The 21,167-nt window shown below is 37.6% G+C and overlaps 1 protein-coding gene and 1 pseudogene across 6 annotated transcripts in view; both read left to right on the forward strand.

The window, feature by feature from the left end:
• Positions 1–20,902, forward strand: part of POC1B (POC1 centriolar protein B) — an 81,923-nt gene extending 61,021 nt beyond the window's left edge. For 5 of the 6 annotated variants that reach the window (XM_036890098.2, XM_036890097.2, XM_036890100.2 and 2 more), the window contains 2 exons: positions 15,998–16,216; positions 19,811–20,902. In XM_036890098.2, coding sequence (XP_036745993.1) covers positions 15,998–16,216; positions 19,811–19,915 — 324 coding nt within the window. In that variant the 3' untranslated portion in view covers positions 19,916–20,902. Of the gene's footprint in view, positions 1–10,289; positions 10,487–15,997; positions 16,217–19,810 lie in introns of those variants that run through there. The other variant, XR_005025778.2, reaches the window with a different exon arrangement.
• LOC118914850 (U6 spliceosomal RNA) lies at positions 3,870–3,969 on the forward strand (annotated as a pseudogene).
• Positions 20,903–21,167: the final 265 nt, after the last annotated feature.

A 21,167-nucleotide genomic window follows, 5' to 3' on the forward strand; every position in this document is an offset into this window, starting at 1 on the left:
TGGAGTAACACAGGTCAAGACAGTAGGAAGAAGATTGAACAGTGAGTGGCGGGGAAGGAGTGAACAAAAGAAGCAGCTAGAATAGAGTATCCTTTTATTCAATACATTTGCTGAGCATCTGTTATATAACAAGCAATGAGAATGTGCAGATGAAAGATTACATCCAAAAATAGTGATATATGCTTAAGTTGCTATGGGAGTACATCAGTGGAGTAGCTAAATAAGGAGCGTGAGAGTGTGTGTGCATGCATGTGCATGTGTACTAGAAAATTACGGTGGGACAGAAAAGTTAATTGGAAATAACTTCCCAGAAGGGGCTGATACTTGAGTCCATTCTTTAAGAATTTGCCTGATGATATGGGGCACCAGGACCCAGCTCAGCATGTGCATAGGCAAGAAGGCTTTAGAGAGGGGATGGCGAATGCAGGGACCCATGGACATTTCTGGCTGGTGGCAGCACTGGGTGTTGTTGAGGACAGCAAGAGATGAGGCAGGAGAAAAAAGGTGTGGTTGGATCATGAATGACTTTGAATGTCATTTCACCCTAGTATTTCAGGAGGACAAGTGAAGGATTTTAAGCAGGAGAGCTGAGTTTCAGAACAGTTACTCTGGAAATATGATAAAGGAGGGGTTAGAGGGAGGCATAGAGAGTTAGGGGGCAATTGCAGTAGTAATCCAGGTATAAAGTGAGAAGTGTTTGATCTGGGGCAGTAACATGGGATGAAGAAGAGGAGACCGACCCGGGAGATAATAGAAGAGTAAGAGTCAAACGTTCTGACGTGGGAGGAGCAGAGGAGTCCAGAGTATCTCCCAAATTGGGAACTGCTGGGGAGATAATGCCACTGTTTTAACAAGATTGGAAAAAGACAAGGGTTCTGTGTGCGGCATCCAGTCCAGAAATAGAGATCTGAGAATCTTTAATTCATAGATCAAGTCATAAGGTCCCACAGGATGATCCTGAACTACAGCTCCATGGTGAATATGGTAATGATTACAATAAACAGATGATCGGCATTAATCTAATCTCATTCATCAAGAGGGATCGTTAAAAAACTGAGTAATGCTGCCTATTTGGTAACTGCTGTGACTGAAATAGGAAACAGATAAAACTGGTTACATTTCCTGGCTAGAAGAAGCAGACATGCGCTAGTGGTGTCGTGGCTTCCTCTTTAAGAACTTCCTACAGGCATGTGTGTGTGTGTGTGTGTGTGTGTGTGTGTGTGTGTGTAAATTATCATGATTTTAACCCCTCTTTTTACAAAGTTACAGAATTTAGTTCATATTCTCTTTGACTCATGGCATCTGTGAGAAGTATTTTTTAATTTTATGGTAGTATTTGAATGTTATTTCTCCTGGACCCATTTCCCCCCATGGTAATTGGTTAAAAAAGAAAAGAGTATCTTTCTTTATAAATAGAGTCATTATTTTTATTGTCTTTGGTTTCTCAGTCTTCCACCAGAAAAATAAGAAAGGAGGAAAATGCCCACACCTTGCGACAAAATGTATGAAAGAAAAATACAGTATATTTATCAAACAGTACATTGTTATGAAAGCATCTTATTTTCAGTTGTTTATAATGAAGTATCTGTTACTGATACTCTACTCACAAATTATTCTTCCTGAGATTTAATGCCATAATTTTTCAACTATGTCCAATTATGTAATCTTTGCCAGGAGGTTTAATATTTTAGATGAGACTCAAGATTTAAATGTTTATTGTACATTGGCTTCTGCATTATTATTAGGAAATCGTTTCATCTATTAAAATGATGGGACCAGAATTTTAAAATAAATTTTGGATCTCTGTTTACTAGATGTCTTTAAAAAGTATTAGTACATTTTCAGGCAGCTGCCTGAAAACAGAGACTTTTTTCTCTTTGTCAAACTATACCTGAACATGTCCTAATATATTTTGTTTAGGATTTGTTGGGCAGTGATTTTCATTAAATGTATATACTTATTTATTTGATACTCAGTTAATATTTATTTATATGGTTCTTTCACTTATTTACTGAACTGTCCTGGCTCTTAAAAGCTTATTACTTAATTTGAAAAACGAGACATATAGATAGGAGGGAAAAAACATAGAATATAATAGATAAATATCATTAATTCAACAAATTTTATGAATTATTTTGTGTGTGCCTTACACGTAGGGGTTACTCATCATGTTGTCAACCATGTGAAAGAAGGTAAGCTATGGTTTCTGCCTTCTGGAAAGGTGCAAATTTAATTTTAGTGGCGTGGTAAGAGGACATAATATAATGATGTTGATGATAATAGGTAATTAATACAATCTATGTATGAAACTCTACTTTCCTTCTCACAAAAACCTTATAATGTAGCCCAGTATTATTTTCCCCATTTTACAGATGAAGGAACTGAGGCTTAGAGAGGTCCAGTAATTTGGCCAGGTCACACAATTAATACACAGAAGAGATAGGACTGAAACCCAAATCTGTGTAACTTGATGTTCCATTCATATAGCCACCATTTTATGTGGTAGCATAGAACATTGTATGGTGTCACAAATAAGAGAAATGCAAGGAGATATTGAGAATTGCCTAAAAGCAAAATTGAATTTTTATAGAGATTTAAAAGAGTGGCAAATTGCATCTATTTGGGGAATATGAGGGAAGACTTCAGTATTTTGCAAATGCAAATTAAAGTCAACAAATATAATATACACTGTGTTTACTGGGTTCACATAGAAAGAAAGCTTTCACTCTGGGTTTTTTTTTTTTTTTGAGTGATTTAATGAATAATAAGTAAAGGGTGGTTCTCAATAGCTAACTATGAATATACATTAGTGTTATTATAACAGTTATCATTAATTGTACCAGAATGTTCACATTATGCTAGACAGTGAATAGAACAATAAATAAATTAATATTTGCCCTCTAAAAGATGTTCTGTAAAGCTTGCCAGTTTTCTGAATGTAGCTTTGTTACATGATTGGATGAATTCTTGCCTTAAAATCACCTCTTTATAGCATTTAAACAAATACAGTAAGGAAACTAAAGTCTTATTCAAGTGAGCAAAGCATAATTTATTTTGTATGTATAATTTAAAAGAATTATCTCATGACTTTTAGCACACAGTTCACTTCTGTTGAAGTTGATACTTTAAGAGTTTTGAGGAACAGAAAATACACTTGTAAGAAAGGCCAAGAAATGGCATTATTTATCTCAGAAAATAAGTAAGCTCAGGAAATAATTTTTCAAAAATGTAGTCTAAATAATGCTGCTGATTCTGTGATGAGTTTATGTTTCATAAAAATAATCAAGACAGTTATTTGAGGATATACTTTGACTTGTTGATTTGGCTGACTTTCCATATACAGATACTCCTTGACTTATAGTGGGATTATGGCCTGGTAAACCCATCGCAAGTTGAACGTATCTTAAATTGAAAATGCATCTACTACACCTAACCTGCTGAACATCATAGCTTAGCCTTGCCTACCTTAAATGTGCTCAGAACATTTGTATTAGCCCACAGTTGGGCAAAATCATCTGACACAAAACCTATCTTATAATGAAGTGCTGAATATCTCATGTAATGTATAGAATACTCTACTGAAAGTGAAAAACAGAATGGTTGGATGGGTGCAGAATGGCTGTAAGTGTATCGATTATTTACCTTCATGATGACACGGCTGACTGGGAGCTACGCGCTCGCCATTGCCCAGCATCACAGGAGAGCATTGTACTGCATACTGCCAGCCCAGGAAAAGATCTAAATTCAAATCTGAAATACAGTGTATCACTTTTGTGCCATTGTGAAGTTGAAAATCATAAATCAAACAATTATTAAGTCGGGGACCATCTGTACATTGTTAAGATACTAAAAACATGGTGCTGGCAAGTTTGCTTTTGCAGCACATACACTAAAATTGAAATGATACAGAGAATATAAGTGGCCTCCATGTGAGGATAACATGACATTTATAAAATATTGCATGTTTTTTAAATACCATGTTTGTAGATAGGGAGGGTCAGTGTCGTGAAGATGTTAGTTCTCCCCAAATATACTGACAAATTCAAGGCAATTCCAATAAACATCACAGTAATATTTTTAATGAAACCTAAAAACTTGATTTAAATTTATATGGAAGAGCCAAGAACCAAAAATAGCTAGGACAATTTTGAAGAGATTCAAAGTTTGTAGACTCATTTAAGCTCTAAGTGTAGTGGTTGTTCCAGGGAGTGAAAGAGTCCAGGATGGAGAACACATAAAGAGACCCACACAAATACAGGTGGTTGGTATACGAAAGGTGTGGCTTTGCAGACCCTTCAAGGTGGATTAGTCACTAAATGAATTGTTCAACGAATGTTGGTGGGACGACCAGCTATATGGAAAAAAGATAAAATTATGTTCTTTTAACCACAAACAAAATCAGTATCAGATGGGTTAAAGGTTTCATTGTGAAAAACAATACTTAAAAACTTACAAAACAGAAGAATATATTGTGTATTCTGAGTAGGGAAGAATTGCTGAAACAAAATATAAAATGTACAGATTATAAGGGAAGCATTTAATAAGTTTGACTACATTTAAGATGAAAACTTATGTAAAAAAGGAAAACAACCCATATATAAAAGTGAAGACAAAGCAGAGAGCAGGAGGTGTATTACACATAAACAATGAAGTATTAGTATCCAGAATATATCAAGAACTCAAATCAAAATTGGGAAAAGAGAATTAAACCAATTTAAAAAATGGACAAAGGATTTAAACTGGCAATATATAGAATGGTCAATATATACATAAAATAAGCTCAAGTTACCAGTGATCAAGGAAATGCACAATGAAGTTAAAACTGAGAGATACCATTTCTGGCCTTAATTTTGTTAAAATTTAAATGTTTAACAGTCAAATACTGTTAACTTTGTGGAAAAAAAGGAGACTCTTCCTGAGAAGAGTGAGTTGATACCACCATTTTGGACAATAGCTGGTAAAACTATGACTTAACTCTTTGAGCACTCTAGGGAAACTCTCCTATCTGTATACAGGGGACCTTTATAGGAATGCTCACTGTAGCATCCATTTCTAGTTTACAATAGAAAGGATACATTAATTGTGGAATAGTCCAATCAATGGAATACTATTTGGCAGTAAAAATAACTGAACTAGACTTAACCACACTACCATGGACAAACCAAAATAACAGAATCTAAAATTAGCAGAAAATACTACAAGTATCTAATATAATACTATTTTATATGAAGTTCTAAAACATGCAAAAACAATACCATTGTTTAGGGATGTCGATCTATGTGATAAAAGTAAAGGATCATAGATTAGGATGATAGACACTATATGTAAGATGGGATCCTTTAAGAGGGAAAAGAAGGGAGATAGACCATAAGAGGGTACATTTTATCTCTTACACTGAAAGAGAGGGTTGCTTTGTTATTCTTTATGCATTTCCATTGAATTATTTAAAGCATAGTTGGGCCTTCTAAAAAGTCACCTATTATTATTCATTAGACAGAAAGAAGGATTTCTGATTGATTAAAAAATGTTAGTGTTATGGTGAGGTTGCGTTTCTTTTTCACTCATATTAATTTCACTTGATTGCTTTGGACACACAAAGAAGGGGTAGCTTCCTGAAACATGAACAGATGGCTCTTTTGAGACATGTGGGTGAAAGGAAACCAAATATGGAGCTTTGAAGTCAAACTTCCATTTTTCCACAGTGTATTGTGTGCTTGAATATAAAATGATCTTTTAAAAAATATATCATTGTATAATATAAGCTCTTAATATGTCTCAGAATTTAGATTCACACACACACACACCTTTTTTGAACAAAGAGTGAAGTAAGTTTAACTACAGTGGTTTATTTCTGCCCTAGTCATTTCAACCTTCTACATAAATTTTCTCAATGAATTCTATATGAAAGAGAGAGTAAGAATGAACCCCTTAGTATGTAGCCCTTTGAGGTATAACAGCAGGATTCATTATAAGAGAAGAGATGGCCATCTGTTATCCCTTTTGCATTTTCAAAAACTCTTATTGGTGTTATATTTGTCTAAAATATGGGGAATAACATTACCTGTAACATTTGTAGTTTAATATTAACTCAGAACACAGATCACTATTTCTATTTCACTGGCTACTTGCTCTACCAACCTCCCCTCCCCAGATACTTCTGGTTAGTAGTTTATCATTAATTAACATTTGTCTGGTGCAGTGTACTATCCTAGACTCAGCATAGGACATTAGGAGACAGATCTTCCTCTAAGGAATTCACAGTTTGTATTTGCCTAATCATGTAAGAAGTGCAACACAGGAGATTTTTGTTCAGATTTTATGTGTCCTAGTTGTATCTTTCCCATTCATGGCTTCAAAATTAATAAGCTTCTCTAGAGATGAGAATAAAGATTAAAAGCAAAGAGATAGTAGATTTGTGGCCTCAGCTGTCTTTTCCAAGAGGACTGAATTAATCATTCAGATATTCTAGTTGATAGCTGCTTAGGGCTATGTTTTTCAAGTCTTTAACAAAAATGAAGTTTCCAATTTGATTTGAAGAAGAAAAATCAAAGCCCGCTGTAAAACACCTATATCCCTAAAGCCTGAAGGCTCCTCTTTGAGAAAAAGATGTATGATTTCTCCCAAGGGACAAACAGAAGGCTTTCTGAGCAAGTTAGGTTTGGGATACACAACTTTCACTTGACAATCTCTGATTTTATCCTAGAAATTATTTTAAATCAATCAGGCTTGATCAGGTGGGTGTGTTTTTATAAGAATACATAATACACAATAAGATAGAAGAGATATGGCTGTCTCCTTCAGGATCAACAGCCTTTTCTTCTTAAGAATTTTTGAAATTGAGAAATAACAGAGCAAATCCTGTGCTGAGGTCCTGTGACAGCCCTGCATGCATGACTCTGTAGCTCCTTTTTCGGTTTCATCCACTTGGCCAAACACTGGCTTTTGATCTCAAGGAAAAAAACCGAAGATAGATGAACACTTCTCAAAGACAGCCATCCTCTATCAGGATTCTCAGATGAACTCAGTAACTGAATCCTTTGTGCTGATGATTAACAGTGTAAAGCCTCCCACTCTTCGGCCACCACTTCCTCTAGTCTCCCAGTTTTGATAATTCATCAATCCAGAAGGGCCTTCGATCCATTGAGCCTCCTGCCTTTTCACTGCCCATCTCCTATGTCTGTCTGTCCCTTTACCTGGTGCAGATGCTGTAGTCCATCATTGCGACCCTTGCCCCTTTCTCCCCGTGTTGTACCATCCCCCCAAAAACTCAATGTCGTTAAATCTGTTTCTCTGCCTGTTCGACACGTATACCCAAGTAGCTGAACTGGGCTAGACAGCCATGCTGACTGATCGCACCTGCACTCATTTGCACAGCGTGCCGGGCGCATTCAGTCCTGCCGAGTCAACCCTTTGCCAAGTGGTTGTCCCCTCACTGTCCTATGACATCAGTGCTCTCTTTCTACTTGTTCTTTTCCATCAGCACATTTGTAATATATTTCCCGTCTTTAAAATGGGAAACTTTATTTGACCCCTCATAACCCTTTTCAGCTCCTGTCACAATCCTCTGCTCCCCTTTATAGCAAACTCCCCCAAAGAGTTGCCTGTATTCAGTTTTCCACTCTTCCGAATGCACTCCAGTTAAGCATTTGTCACCAACATTCCACTCGTGTCAAAGTCCCAGTGACAGATCTAAGTCAGCGTTTCTGCAGCAGTCTGTCTGGTGCTCACTCCTTTCTCCTTGAAACTCTTTGCTCGCTTGGCCTCCTGGCCCCTCCCCCTCCTACCTCACAGGCCACCCATCACCTCTGCTGCTGCTCTTCCTGCCTTCTGAGGTCTTTGCCACTCTTTCGTTTGACAGCTCCCTGAGTGGCCCTAGACCCGTGGTCAATAATTATATACAGAGCACCCCAACTCCAAGGGAGCAGGAGCTCCACCACTTTGGAGTCTTCCCAGGCCTTGCCCTACATACCTCCTCATCTGGCTGTTCCTTTGTGTCCTTCATAAAACTGGTAAATGTGTATATTCTGGTAACTCTCCACAACCCCTCTGCAGAAATCTAGGAGCTTATATTTCCAACTGCATTCATGGCTTTTCCCTTGGAAGTCTAATAGGTATCTCAAACTTAAATGTACTAAATTTATTCTCTAGGCACCCCCCCATTAAAAAAAATGTATCATTAATGGAGCTACACTGTAATGTAGCAGTTTACTCAGCCTTATTTTTCTTTATAATCCTTGTAACTACACAACATTACATCACTTATCTGTTTCCCTACTCAACCCACTTGAGCATAACCCATGTCAGTAGGATCTCTGGGTCTCTTTTGTTTATTCATTCCTTTTAGTAGTCAGAATAATTACCCCAAAAAGAAGTCCATGTCCTCATCCCCAAAATTTGTCAGTAGGTTTCTTTATGTGGCAAAATAGACTTTGCAAAGGTGATAAAGTTAAGGATCTTGGCTGGGGAGATTATCCTGGATTATCCGAGTGGGCCCAGCGTAGTCACAGGATCCTTATAAAGGAAAGAGGGAGGCTTGGAAATTAGAGGACATAAAACGTGGAAGCAGTTGGGGTGATGAGGCTCTGAGCCAAGGAATGTGGGCAGCCTCTGGAAGCTGGAAAAGGCAAGGAGCAGATGCTCCCATGGAGCCTCCAGAGAAAACCCAGCTCTGCCAGCACCTTGATTTGGGCCCCATTAAACCTATTTTGCTGGCCTCCAGAACTTTTTTCAAGTTGCGTTGCTTTGAAGTCACTAAACTTGTAATATGTTACCACAGCAGTAGGAAACGGATACACTTCTGTATTTCCAGCACCTAAAATTTTCCTGGCATGAAACTGCTAAGTAAAGTAATTTTGTTTTGAATGAATGGTATGTCTGTATTATTTTAGATCCCATAAAGAGATTAAGGTTTCTAATCCTTGCTCTAAATGTTATCATTGAAAATAAATAATCCAATCTTTCTTTGAAAAGTAATATTTGCTTTTAATTTTGTCCAGGCAAAAGGTGTGTTTTGTTATCCTAGTCTATTTCACACAGGCATTGTGTGTGTGTATGTGTGTGTGTGTAATTATTTAAAAATCTCAGAATGTCAGGAATGGAAAGGACTTTAAAGGGTATTCGGTTGAATTTCCTGAGCTGATGTTCGTGTCTTCTCACATTATCCCTAATAAAGGACCATCACACGTCTATATTTTAGACCCTTCAGTGATGGGAAACTCACTTTAGCTGGAGGGGTCAAGGCCACTTTTGGATAGACCTTTCTGACCTTTGTCTGCTCTCCACTTTTGTTCTCCACTTACCAAGAATTAAACCAAGACTAGAAATGTTAGTTATAAGCCGAACTGACTTCTTTTAACCCATGTATTAAAGATAATTTGTGAAGTTCACTAATTATCTTTGCATGTGAAATGGCTATTTTTGCATTCACATTTGTCAGAGAAACCCTTACTTATTCTGTTCCACCAGAAACCATGAAATAAGCTTTTAGGGAATAAAAATCAGGTGATCGTAGTGAAGTGATAAACTCTTGCCTTGCTCCCTTGTTCTGCCTCTGAGAAGGCATTTAAGATTATAATTTTTAGCAGAGAGTGCTATTGGCTTACCCTTGGGTTTTTGCTTTTCTCCATATACTATCAAATTGTTAATATTTATATCGTGTGGATGCCTCAACTGATGCAGTCAACTGAAATCAGTTCAACAATGTTGAGCTCTGTGTCTCATGTACTATGCGAGGTGACTTCTGCCCTCAAGAGTGTATCCCGCATAATCTAGTCAGGGATAGAGACATAGGAACACAATTATAACAAGAAGGCATAAATGCTCTACTAATGGCACAAACAAAGACTTCTGAGAGTGTAGTGGTACCAGGGATTAATTCTGACTTACTAGCCCAGGCAGGGGTGGGTGGATAGAGTGGTAAAAGGAGGAGAGAAAAAAAAGGGTATAAATATAATGTATGAACTTTGCACCACAGTATTTTGAATGTTCCATTTTTAATTATGTAATTATAATAGTTTGAATGTGTGGACCTTAATTACATTGTTGAATGGCTAATTTCCTAATAAAATTTGTTTGCAAATGCACAATTTTCACTTTCTGTTGATAGGTTAAAAGAATTCTTTCTCAAATGTAAGTGACAAGTGAAAAACTGAGCATTCAAATTAACCATGGTATCTAAACAACCTGTTAAGAGTCATTTGTCCCCAGAATGTGGCAGGTTTTATATCTGACTCTCAGAACTAAGTTGTCTGCATCAGTCAGCTCTCTTTTACTCTATTTTATATGTTCAGATGGGAAGTGGAGCCTTTTAACGTGTAGAAAAAAGGATTTCTCAGCCACTCAGATTCATTCTTGCACTTCGTGAGGCCATCTGGAGATGGCAACCACTGGCTTGTCCAAGGAGAACTGAAGGGGTGGTTAGGAGAACCGAAGGCCACCCTTCTGGGTGAAGTGGTTCCTTAGAGAACCGTGAGCTTCATAAAGGAAGGTACCGCATCTCACTTGTTTGCTGTAGCTTTAATGCCTACTGGAAGAGGTCTTCATTTGTTGAATGAACCACTGAATGAATTCTTGTCACCTCACTGTTCTTGAAGTGTCAGCAAGAGAAATAAGAGAAAGGGAACATGGTGTGATTTCTTTCTTTTATGAGCTACCAAAGCGTTTGTTCCTCCTTGCAGTCTTTCAGTCATTTGACTACTCTGTTTCTTGTTCAGTGACATGTCAGGCACTGAGGGGGACCTAGGCCTTGCTCTGTGTTAATTTTCACACCTCAACAGAGAATTCCTGAGCTCAGGCATCGCATAGTACTCACATTTAACATTGGTAAATGCTTAGCATGTCGGTTGCTCAGTAAGCATTTACTCAAGAAATGAGTATGAGAACCTTGGAACAGGAGGGAACCTCAGTGTAGTGGGAGCAGCAGGTACTGCAGCCACATTTGCTGGACTTTCTAATAGCCCTGACTGTGAAATGTATTTTTTCCCTTCTCAGTCTTTTTTTTTTTGTAATTTTACGGGTGAGTGCATTGAAACTTCCTCAAGCTGAGCATCTCACTCTCCCTATACAAATAGGATGCAAAGGTAGGGTTGGTTGGTGGAAAAGAATTTGTTAGTGTCTAGGTCCTAACACCTTTGGGAAAGAACAAGAGATGTAGGTTGACTAATGTGGATTGGAAAAGTAGTGCATTTTCTCGCTCCTTCCCATGTTCTTCTCCCTTTTTTATTCATCTCCATGAGTCATGTGATAGGAATGTATTTGTTGCTGGTCCCAAATAAAACCATTAAGGTTGTATTGAGATCTTTTACTGCTTGGACTGTCTATGGTCTTAAATGTTTTCTTGGCCTATTGCTATCTCCCTTTCTTCACTAACCACCCTGACTGCAAACCCCCAGAATTCAAAGACTGATTTGTTAATTAAGTTGATGCCTTGTCCCATGAGTGGCTGGAACCGTTACTACAATATGACTAGTGAGGTCTGTGGCCATGTGTGTACATACTTAGGTGTGTTCTAAACTGTGTCAAAAAGACTGTCCTGGTTATAAAGAATTTGGTTTCCATCTATGAGAACAGTAATAAAATCTGCATTTTAGTACTTCAGATAATACAAGAATATTAATGTCCCTGCTAATTCCAGGGGATACAGTGATGAGAAGAGTGGGCATAGCACAGTCTAGTGAGGGAGACAGACAGTAGACAGGGAAAAAATATATAGATGCAGACTCTGATCAGTTATGGGGGAAAACATCGAGATACCACGTAAGAGGATGGATCCCGCTTCGCTGCGGTGGTCAGGGACCACTTTTCTGAAGACGTGGCAGTTAAGCTGAAATGTAGAGATCAAAAAGGGTTTTGCCATGCTAGAAGGGCAAAGAAGGCCCTTGTAAGCCGAGCAGAAGCAATGCTCAAAAACAAAGTCTGTGCTCTGAGCAGGAATTATTTACTCGGGGAGAGGAGGGTTGTGTGTGGCCATCAATACCCTGTCCCCAGTCAGTGAGGTGGTTGCCTAGATCAGGACCACACGCTGTGTTACTTCTTAGTAAAGCCTTGTGTATGCTATACCCATCTTTGCGTGGCTTTCATTTTGGTCTTCACCTCCAGCTAGTAGCTGGGGACCCGGGTAGATAAGTTCTGTGTGTTGTTTCCCCAGCTCCTCAGCTCGGAGCATGGATGGGTGGGTCACAGCTAACGAGTAGCATTAAAAATCCTTTATGTTGACTTGTTTTCCCATAATCTGTGATGGCTAGGAATTTTGCTTCTGGACATTTGAAGGACAATTTTAGTTTTTCTTCCTCAGCTGGAGTGAGTAATTCAAAGGGATAGTCATGGGATTGTTGGGGGGTGTGGATTTTAATGAGTGCTTCATACCTTAAAAAGGCATTCCCACTCAGATTCACACTCTAGCATTGTCAGGCACATCTCAAAGGTAGAAAACATGGGAGTACAGAGCATATCTGCTCAGAGACCAGGGTGGCTTTTGAAAATAAATATAGCCTGCTAGGCATTAGTTTATAAGTTTCTGAGGGAGAAGAGTAGAAGAGGTAAGCCACCAAATGACTGAGGGCACCGTAAGCTTCAGAGGAGGGTCCCCTACCTGCCGCTGAGCCCTCACCACTTAGAACAGTGCCTGGCGCAGAGGGGAACTCCAGAAAGATTTGCTGAGTGAGCAAACAAAAAGACCCTGAGCAGGTACACTTGGCTAAGTAGGATTACTAAGATGTGTTTTATACACGTGCTAAATATATGCTTGAATTGTGAATGGTGAATTTTGAGTTTATTTTAATTATTTTCAACAAATGGTTAAGACAGAGGGAAGTTTGAAAGTTTTTATCTTCTAAAAAAATGGTTGGGAGGATCTTGGAGAACAGTGGCTTTGATCCCAGGGTGCTTTGGCATCTCTTAGATTTGTGATTGGTTATGTTTCATACATCTTTCCTACCTGCGTGGCCTTGGGGAAGTTATTCAATCTCTCTGTATTTCTGTTTCTTTTCATTTGTAAGATGGGCATCATAGTAGAACCTACCTGAAAGGATTATTGTGAAGATTTAATCAAGTAATACATGTAAAATACTTGAAACAGTGCCAGCTACACAGTAAACTCTACAAATGCTAATTGTCATTGTTAGCAGCAGCAGCATCCTTCCCATGTTTAAGGTAACCTCTGTCAGGGATGCATATGTCCCAGGTGACAGCCAGAAATGTCACACTGATATAAAAAAAAAAATAGTCTCCTGTGATGTGTAGATTTGGGTTTTTGTTTGTTTTCATAATAGCTATAATGAGATGTCATTCACATACTTTAGAATTCACCCTTTTAAAGTATACAGTTCAGTGGTTTTTAGTATATTTACGAAGTTGTGCAACTGTCACCACCATCTAATTTTGGAGTATTTCATCACTTTAAAAAGATTTTTAGAATATTTTCATCATCTTTATACCCAATACCAATCTCTCCTCATTCTTCCCACTTCCCAGCCCCTGGCAGCCACCAATCTCAGTCTTTCTTCATTTATTTGTCTATTCTGACCATTTCACATCTGTTGAATCACACAATATGTGGCCTTTGTATAGAGTGTCCTTAGCTCAATCAAAAGTTTTCAGGGTTCATCTGTGATGTAGCATGTATCCTTACTTCAGTCCTTTTTGTGGACAAATAGCATCAATTGTAAGGATAGGCCACTTTTGTTTATGTCTTCATTGTCACAGCAGCTGGACATATGGGTCATGTCCTGTTTCTTGGCTCTTATTAGTACTGCTACTGTGACATTCGTGCACAAGTTTTGCATGGATGTGTGTTTTCATTTCTCTTGGGTATATACTGAGGAGTGGAATTGCTGGGTCATAATGGTAAGTCTGTGTTTAACATTTTGAAGAACTACCAAACTGTTTTCCAAACTAACTGCACCATTTTATAATCTCATGAGCACTGCATGAAGGTTCCAGTTCCTCTGTATCTTTGCTAACACTTGTTATGTTCTTTTTTTATTTATCCTAGTGGATGTGAGGTGGTATCTCATTGTGGTTTTGTTTCATATTGCCTGATGGTTAATGGTGTGGAATATCTTTTTATGTGCTTTTTGTCCATTGCTGTATCTTTTTTGGAAAAATGACTTTAAATCCTTCGATTATCATTTTTTAATTGGATTACTTGTCTTTTTATTTTTGAGTTTACGAATTCTTTGTTTTCCATACAAATGATCAAAAATATGATTTGCAAATATTTTCTCATTCTGTGGGGCTTTTTTTTCTTTTCCTTCCTTGATGGTATCTTTTGAAGCACAAAAGCTTTTAATTTTTATAAAGTAATTTATTTAGGCAGTCATTAATACTTTCGGTATTATATCTAGAAACCTCTGTCTAATCCAAGGTCAGGAAAATTTATTCCTATGTTTTCTTCTTAGAGTTTTATAGTCTTAGTTCTTCTTTTAAAGCTGATGATCCATTTTGAGTTAATTTTATATGTAGCATGAGGTAGGAGCTCAAATCCATTTTTTGGGATTTGGATATCTAATTTTCCCAGCACCATTTGTGGTAGAACTATTCTTTCCCCACTAAATTGTCATGGCAACTTTGTCAAAAATCAACTGACCATAAATGGAAGGGTTTATTTCTGGACTCTGAATTCTATTCCACTGATATGTGTATCTTTATGTCAATGCCACACTGTCTTGATCACTATAGCTTTGTAGTAAATTTTAAAACTGAGAAGCATTAGTCCTCCAATTTTGTTCTTTAATATTATTTTGACTATTCTGGGTTCCTTGCATTCCCATATGAATTTTAAGATGAGCTTGCCAATTTCTGCAAAAAAGCTACTGGGACTTTGACAGGGATTGCACTGACTCTGTGTATATCAATTTGGGGAGGGAGTATTGCCATCTTAACAATGTTAAGTCTTCTGGTCCATGAACAATGGGTATGTGATATCTTCCCATTTATTTAGATCTTGTTTTCTTTCAGTGATAGTTTGTAGTTTTCAGTGTACAAATCTTGCACTTCTTTTGTTAAATATATTCACATAACATAAAATGTGTCATCTTAACCATTTTTAAGGGTACAATTCACTGCATTAAGTATTCACAGTGTTGTGTAAACATCAACACTGTTTATTTTGAGAACTTTTTTATTCCAAACAGAAACTCTGCACCCATCAAAAAATAAACATGCATTCTTTTCCCTTCAGCCAATAGTAACCTCTATTCCACTTCCTGTCTTTATGAATTTAACTATTCTATATACCTCATATTAGTAGAATCATATTTTATTTTGTGTCTGGCCTATTTCAATTAGCATAATTCAAGATTCATCCATTTTGTAGCATTATTCAGAATCCCATTTATTTTTATGGCTAAATAATATTTCACTGTATGTATATACCACATTTTGTTTATACGTTTATCTGTTGATGGATACATGGGTTGTTTCCACCTTTGGGCACTTGTGAATAATACCGCAATGAGCAATGGTGTGCAAGAGTCTGTTCAATTTCCTGCTTTCAGTTTTTCTGGATATATATACTTAGGATTGGAACTGCTGCATCATATGGTAATTCTGTGTCTAACTTTTTGAACAATAGCCAAACCGTTGGCTTCATCATTTTATATGCCTATAGCAATGCATGAGGGTTTCACTTTCTCCACATCCTCACCCACACTTATTATTTTCCATCTTTTTATAATAGTCATTTTAATAGAGGTGATATTTGTTTTTAAATTAAGAAGTAGACTGCATCAACAATCCTTTTAATGGTAGAATACCTGACCCCTCAGACAGATACATACAACACATATTTCATTAAAAAAAATTAAGGAATATTGTGAATTTTTTCTATTCATTGTTAGCTTCATTTCCTTCTTACAATTGTAGTTCCTATAATTTGCTATAGTTGAGGGTAAACAATTAAATGAAAGCTAGTCATTTAGTGAGGAATATTAAAACTTTTATATATATCATCTTAAGTGTGGAAAATATAATTCTTCCTGTCTTTTCTATGATGTCAAAGGCAACAGAAACCACTATTAGAACGCTACCAGACAAGGGTGAAGAAATCTGTGGCTATTTCTTGAACCCTTCTTTAATGTCGTCAGATTGTTCACCAACAACCTTGAAAAAGAAAAATGAAGACATTAGCAACCTCCGTTCTCAGAGCCAAAGAAGCATACCGCTCGCTGTGACTGACGCTTTAGAGCATATTATGGAACAGCTCAATGTTCTGACACAGGTGGGTTGGCATACTTTGTACTTGGTGGTAAGAGATATGAAACACTCCTGGTTGCCACAGGTTGCAGAACTAGCAGAGCAGGGGAAATTTTTCTTCCTTAGAAAGGTAAGTTCAGGGTGACAATCAGTGTAGCCAGGCATGTTCTGCCGAACTGCTCTAGCAAGTTTATGTGGGATAAGATCAGAGCCCATGCGCGCCGCGCACACACACACACACACACACACACACACACACACACACACACACGGCATTATATCTGGGCTTCAGGGGCCAGAAGGGACAATGGAGTCTATGAAGAACAGTGATGGTGCTCCATGCTGTAAATGTATTTCATTTTGGGTAGTAATGTTTTGCCCTAAGAATTTTTTATGTAATGTGTTCAGATTAGGACATTATTGAGAAATATTTAGGGCCATAAGAAAAATGTATTGGGATTAACCACTTCTGGTTAAAATGAATATTGGCAGTATTTATAGTTATTCATTCTGAAGAATTTTTCACTGTCCAATATATATATAACTTCCTTCATTCCAAAGCCTCTTACATTGATGCTGTATTTTGGAGGTGATAGTCTTCACATTCCCATTTTAGAATATTACCTAGTCCTTTGATGCCAACTTACCTTTGCAAAGAAGGAATATCATGGATCTTATATGAAAGATCTTCCAACTCTTGGTCAAAAGATGTATATCTCATTTAAGAAAAGTGGTGCTTTGAAATGGATACACTCGAGGTTTCCCTTCTAGCTCTGCTAATTCAGTGTTTTCTCTGAAGAAGTCTTACTGTTCCTCTTTGATATAGATTGAGGATGTTAATATTTGTCAGAGCAGACACACTGGCACAAGTCATATAGAAAGGGAGGCTATAATGTGAATTAGAGAGATGTCAGTTACTTTCAAGAATAATTATTTCAAGTTGAAGTAGCTTTTGCATAGAAATCTCCTAATTCTGTTAATGTACCTTCCTGGCTATATATATATAATCACCAGGGCACTTAAAGAGTATACCGATATCCATTTCTCAGCTCCAGAGATTTCATTTCCATTGCTCTGGGATTGGTTTTGTAAGCACCCCATATGCTTTTACCACCAGGGTTTAGAGCCACTAATTAAGTGATCATTTTTACCCATAGATAACATCTCTGGGCCTTTGGAGATGAGGCATATATATGGATTTGGGCTCCTGACAGATTGTGGGAAAGATCCATGTGAGAAGTCGTCATAAGATTTGAGTGAAAATCATATTAAAATCATCAGTTTTCACTTTGCAGTATAGTGCTGGAGGTGACGGTCTCTGTATTTATCAGACATTTCTTGACTTTAAGGCAGTTTTCCTCTCAGCTATGTGCCAAACTTAGTTTCAGTTGGCGTGTTTCCCGTATTGCCATGATTTCCCACTTACACCATCTCATTCAATCTTGGGTCCTTATTAAGCCTCTCCCAAACTAATCTTTCCATTCTCTATACTCTCTCAGTTTCACGGGCCATTTCTCCTTTTTACCTGACTCAAGGTTTAATGAATCACTTTAAACTTTATTGAACATCTCTATGATTTTTTATTTTTAATTTTGAAGGCTGGATTTCTTTAACAATTGAAGAGGTAAAAAGCAGGCACAACACACTTGCGAAATGGGAACGGGGAATCTGTGGGCAAGTAGCAAGTAAAATAAACCTGTTCTGATTTACTTTAATTACAGGTAACTGAATCTCCTAGCTCAGTTGCAGTGTTATAACTGTACTGAACTATATATTTAATAAATTAAAATGAAATTACATGTTAGATGGTAGGTAAATGGAGTTAACCAGGGTTAAAAGTGTTGACAATATTTGTATCTTTACCAGACTTTAGCATGTGTAATTACAATGATGTATGTGAAGTATCAGGCAAAATGCTTGGTCCCCAGTAGGTACTCAAGAAATGGTAGAAAATATTATCAGCATCACTATTATTTTTAATTAGTACATAATCTATACTATGGAATATAAAAGCAAAAGCTATTAAATAATGACATTTTATAAATATGGTTACCTTGGGAGAATGATAGGAAATGGATTCATTATCGTGAAACTTGTTGACTGTTAAATAACCAAGCCTTTTTTCTGCCTTTCCTCTATGAACTTTACCACTGAGTAACCAAATAGTAGATGAGGGAGGTGTCTCTTATTTGTATACTATCCCAACTGATAATTTTTTAATGAGAGAATTATACCTTCATTTTCAAAGCTCAAGAATTAATAGATCTAGACAGGAAGTAGTTACTAACTAACATCATGAGAAGAGAAACAACAAAATCTTATTAAGCTACTTCTAATGGGACAGTAGACCACCACCTGTACTCTTACCAAGGGATCTAATCAGTCTCCTCAAGCCTTTGAATCCAGCTGCCAATTTACGGGAAATACAGAGAGAAACGTGTATTGACCTGCCCCCTGAGGGTGCCATCCCTAAAATCCAGATCGGTGGAAACTCTGCAGGTCAAATAGCCTGAGCCTGTCAACAAAGTGTAAAGAAATGAAACGGAGAGGATGGGGACCTGCGATTAAAAGAGACTATAAATGATATTTCAAGTCCTGAAAATGAATAAGACAAAATTATAGTGTCTACGGATATATACCTGAAAGATAAAACCAGAAAGAAATGCAAGAAAGCAATTACTCTGTTGGTCGGGATAGCAGCTATTATGTGGGAGGGCAGGGGTGGTGGTTCTGATAGGCACATGGGAGGCACTCCAGGGTGGCTGGCAGATTTCAGTTCTCAACCGGAGTGCTAGTTATAGGGCGTTTTTCTCATGATAATTCATTAAGCAACACATGTTCTGTGCAGCTTCCTAAATCTGTTTTATAAAAAAATTTTTTAAAAAGAATATAAAAGACTGGAGATCCAGTAGTCAATATCACAAAAAATCAGATTTCCTGAATTTAAGTTGTCATTTGTGTGTGTGTGTGTGTATGGTTATATGCTCATTTATTAGCCATGGGAGTTAGGATAGCTAAGATTCATCAAGTCCTATGTGCTGGCACTAGTGAAAGCATTTTGCATGCATTATTTCATTCGGTCTTCCTAAAACCCTGTGAGGTACTCTTGTTGTTTTCTGGGTGTGGGAACTGGTGGCAATCATTGTGGTATTTTCAAAGGAAACTGGGTATCCAGCTGTCTGGGGTGGTGTAGATATACCCATCATGGATTGATTGTGACAGAGTGACCAGTGATGACATTAAGTAGCACCTGGGCTGGGCATGTGGCATTCCACCCCTACCCTCCACACTCCCGTGTAGCTTGTGGCACCACTTAGAACCCTTCATGTGGCCTCTTCCTGGCAGTGATGCTTTAGAAGATTAGATGTAAGAATGCCTACAGAGGCCTGATCTTTTACTCCTCAAAGGCATCAGTTGTTTTCTTTCCTTCAGATTGCTTGATAGTGCTTTGTCCTGTGGTAGGGACCAGAAGCAGGCAAGTTCTGGCTCATTTTCAAGCCAACTTCCTGGCAAAAGAATAGGCATTCAAGTTCTAATAAAGATCTCCTAGGCAAAGATTTTTGTCATGAGCCCCACCCGCAGGTCGCCAGGCACTGATCATTTTGTTCTCCTCTTGCAGACTGTTTCGATCTTGGAGCAGCGACTGACTTTGACAGAGGATAAGCTGAAAGACTGCCTTGAAAATCAGCAAAAACTTTTCAATGCTATCCATCAGAAAAGTTGAATAGAAAACCATGAGCAGAGGCACAGTAAATGAATACATGTACATACACTCAGGAAGGTGGTACAAGATACTTCATGCAACACAACCATGTGCTAATTATCATGACATTTCTCCAAAGGGTGAGCAACAGAATAAAAGACAGAAAAGGCATAATAAAGGACTAATTTAAACACACAAATCAATGGCAAGGACTAATTCACATCATTACCATTTATGATTACAGTAATAAAGTGATAAGCATTCAAGTGGCTCTATATTTTCCCCCATATTATTTTAAATGTCAGTTTTCACGTCTAGTCCGAATCCTGCCAGGAAAGTAGCCAAATCTCTGGATTTCATTGTTAAATCATTTCAAATGAACCATGTTCAGGCAAATCCTTAAGGCAATTAATGTATTTTTAGTGAGCAACACCCTTGGGGTGAAGTAATTCACTTACCTCTAAAATAGCATCCCTATGCGCAGAGGATGAGTTAATGATCTGACTCATTTCTTTCAGCTCAACAAAATGTATTCTTCTTACCAATGCCTTGAAAAGGCTATCTTATAAAATTCCCAAACCACAGAATTTCCACAGCAAGAAGATACTTATTAGCAACAACACGTACATGACATAGGGCAGTGGGTTTTTATTTAATCTGTGGTAGACATTGTTTGTCCTCCGCCCGACCTAAAAGACACTGAAGAGTTAGAAGCATGTGAAACACATGCACCTTTTCATTCACCAACGACGGCACTGACCGACTGGGGTTGTATCTGAGGCTTTGGTCCCGGGTAGGCTCACACAAGTGTGATTTCAGTATGCTCGACAGCCAGAACGATGCAACAGCAGTATGTAAAGATACGCACACCTGTATGTTCACATGCTTCAGAAATGTTCTCGCCTGGGGTGGTTTTGGCAGCTGAATAATAAGGACTTATAAACAAACATTGGCATCATCATCTTCCTATTTCTTTTTAATAAATTGTGACTTGACACAAAATGAAAATGAGCCAGGCATTCTAAAAGATCTGGTTACAAATAAAGGATTTTGTTTTATCTTAAACAAAATAAGAGATTAAGTTGAAGGAAAACAGATTGGTTTTAGCATGCTTTTCTGTTATCCTCTATCAACGCAAAAAAGAAGGTGAGAGAAGGCAGTCCGTATTTATGCCTATAAGTAACATGGGGAAAGAGCTATCTCATGTTTTGGAAAAGAAAAAGTGAAATCCTATTTATGTAGGTGTCTATATTTAGAAATTTTTCTCAAAGCA

Source organism: Manis pentadactyla, chromosome 10 (genome assembly GCF_030020395.1).
Source record: "Manis pentadactyla isolate mManPen7 chromosome 10, mManPen7.hap1, whole genome shotgun sequence".
NCBI lineage: Eukaryota > Metazoa > Chordata > Mammalia > Pholidota > Manidae > Manis > Manis pentadactyla.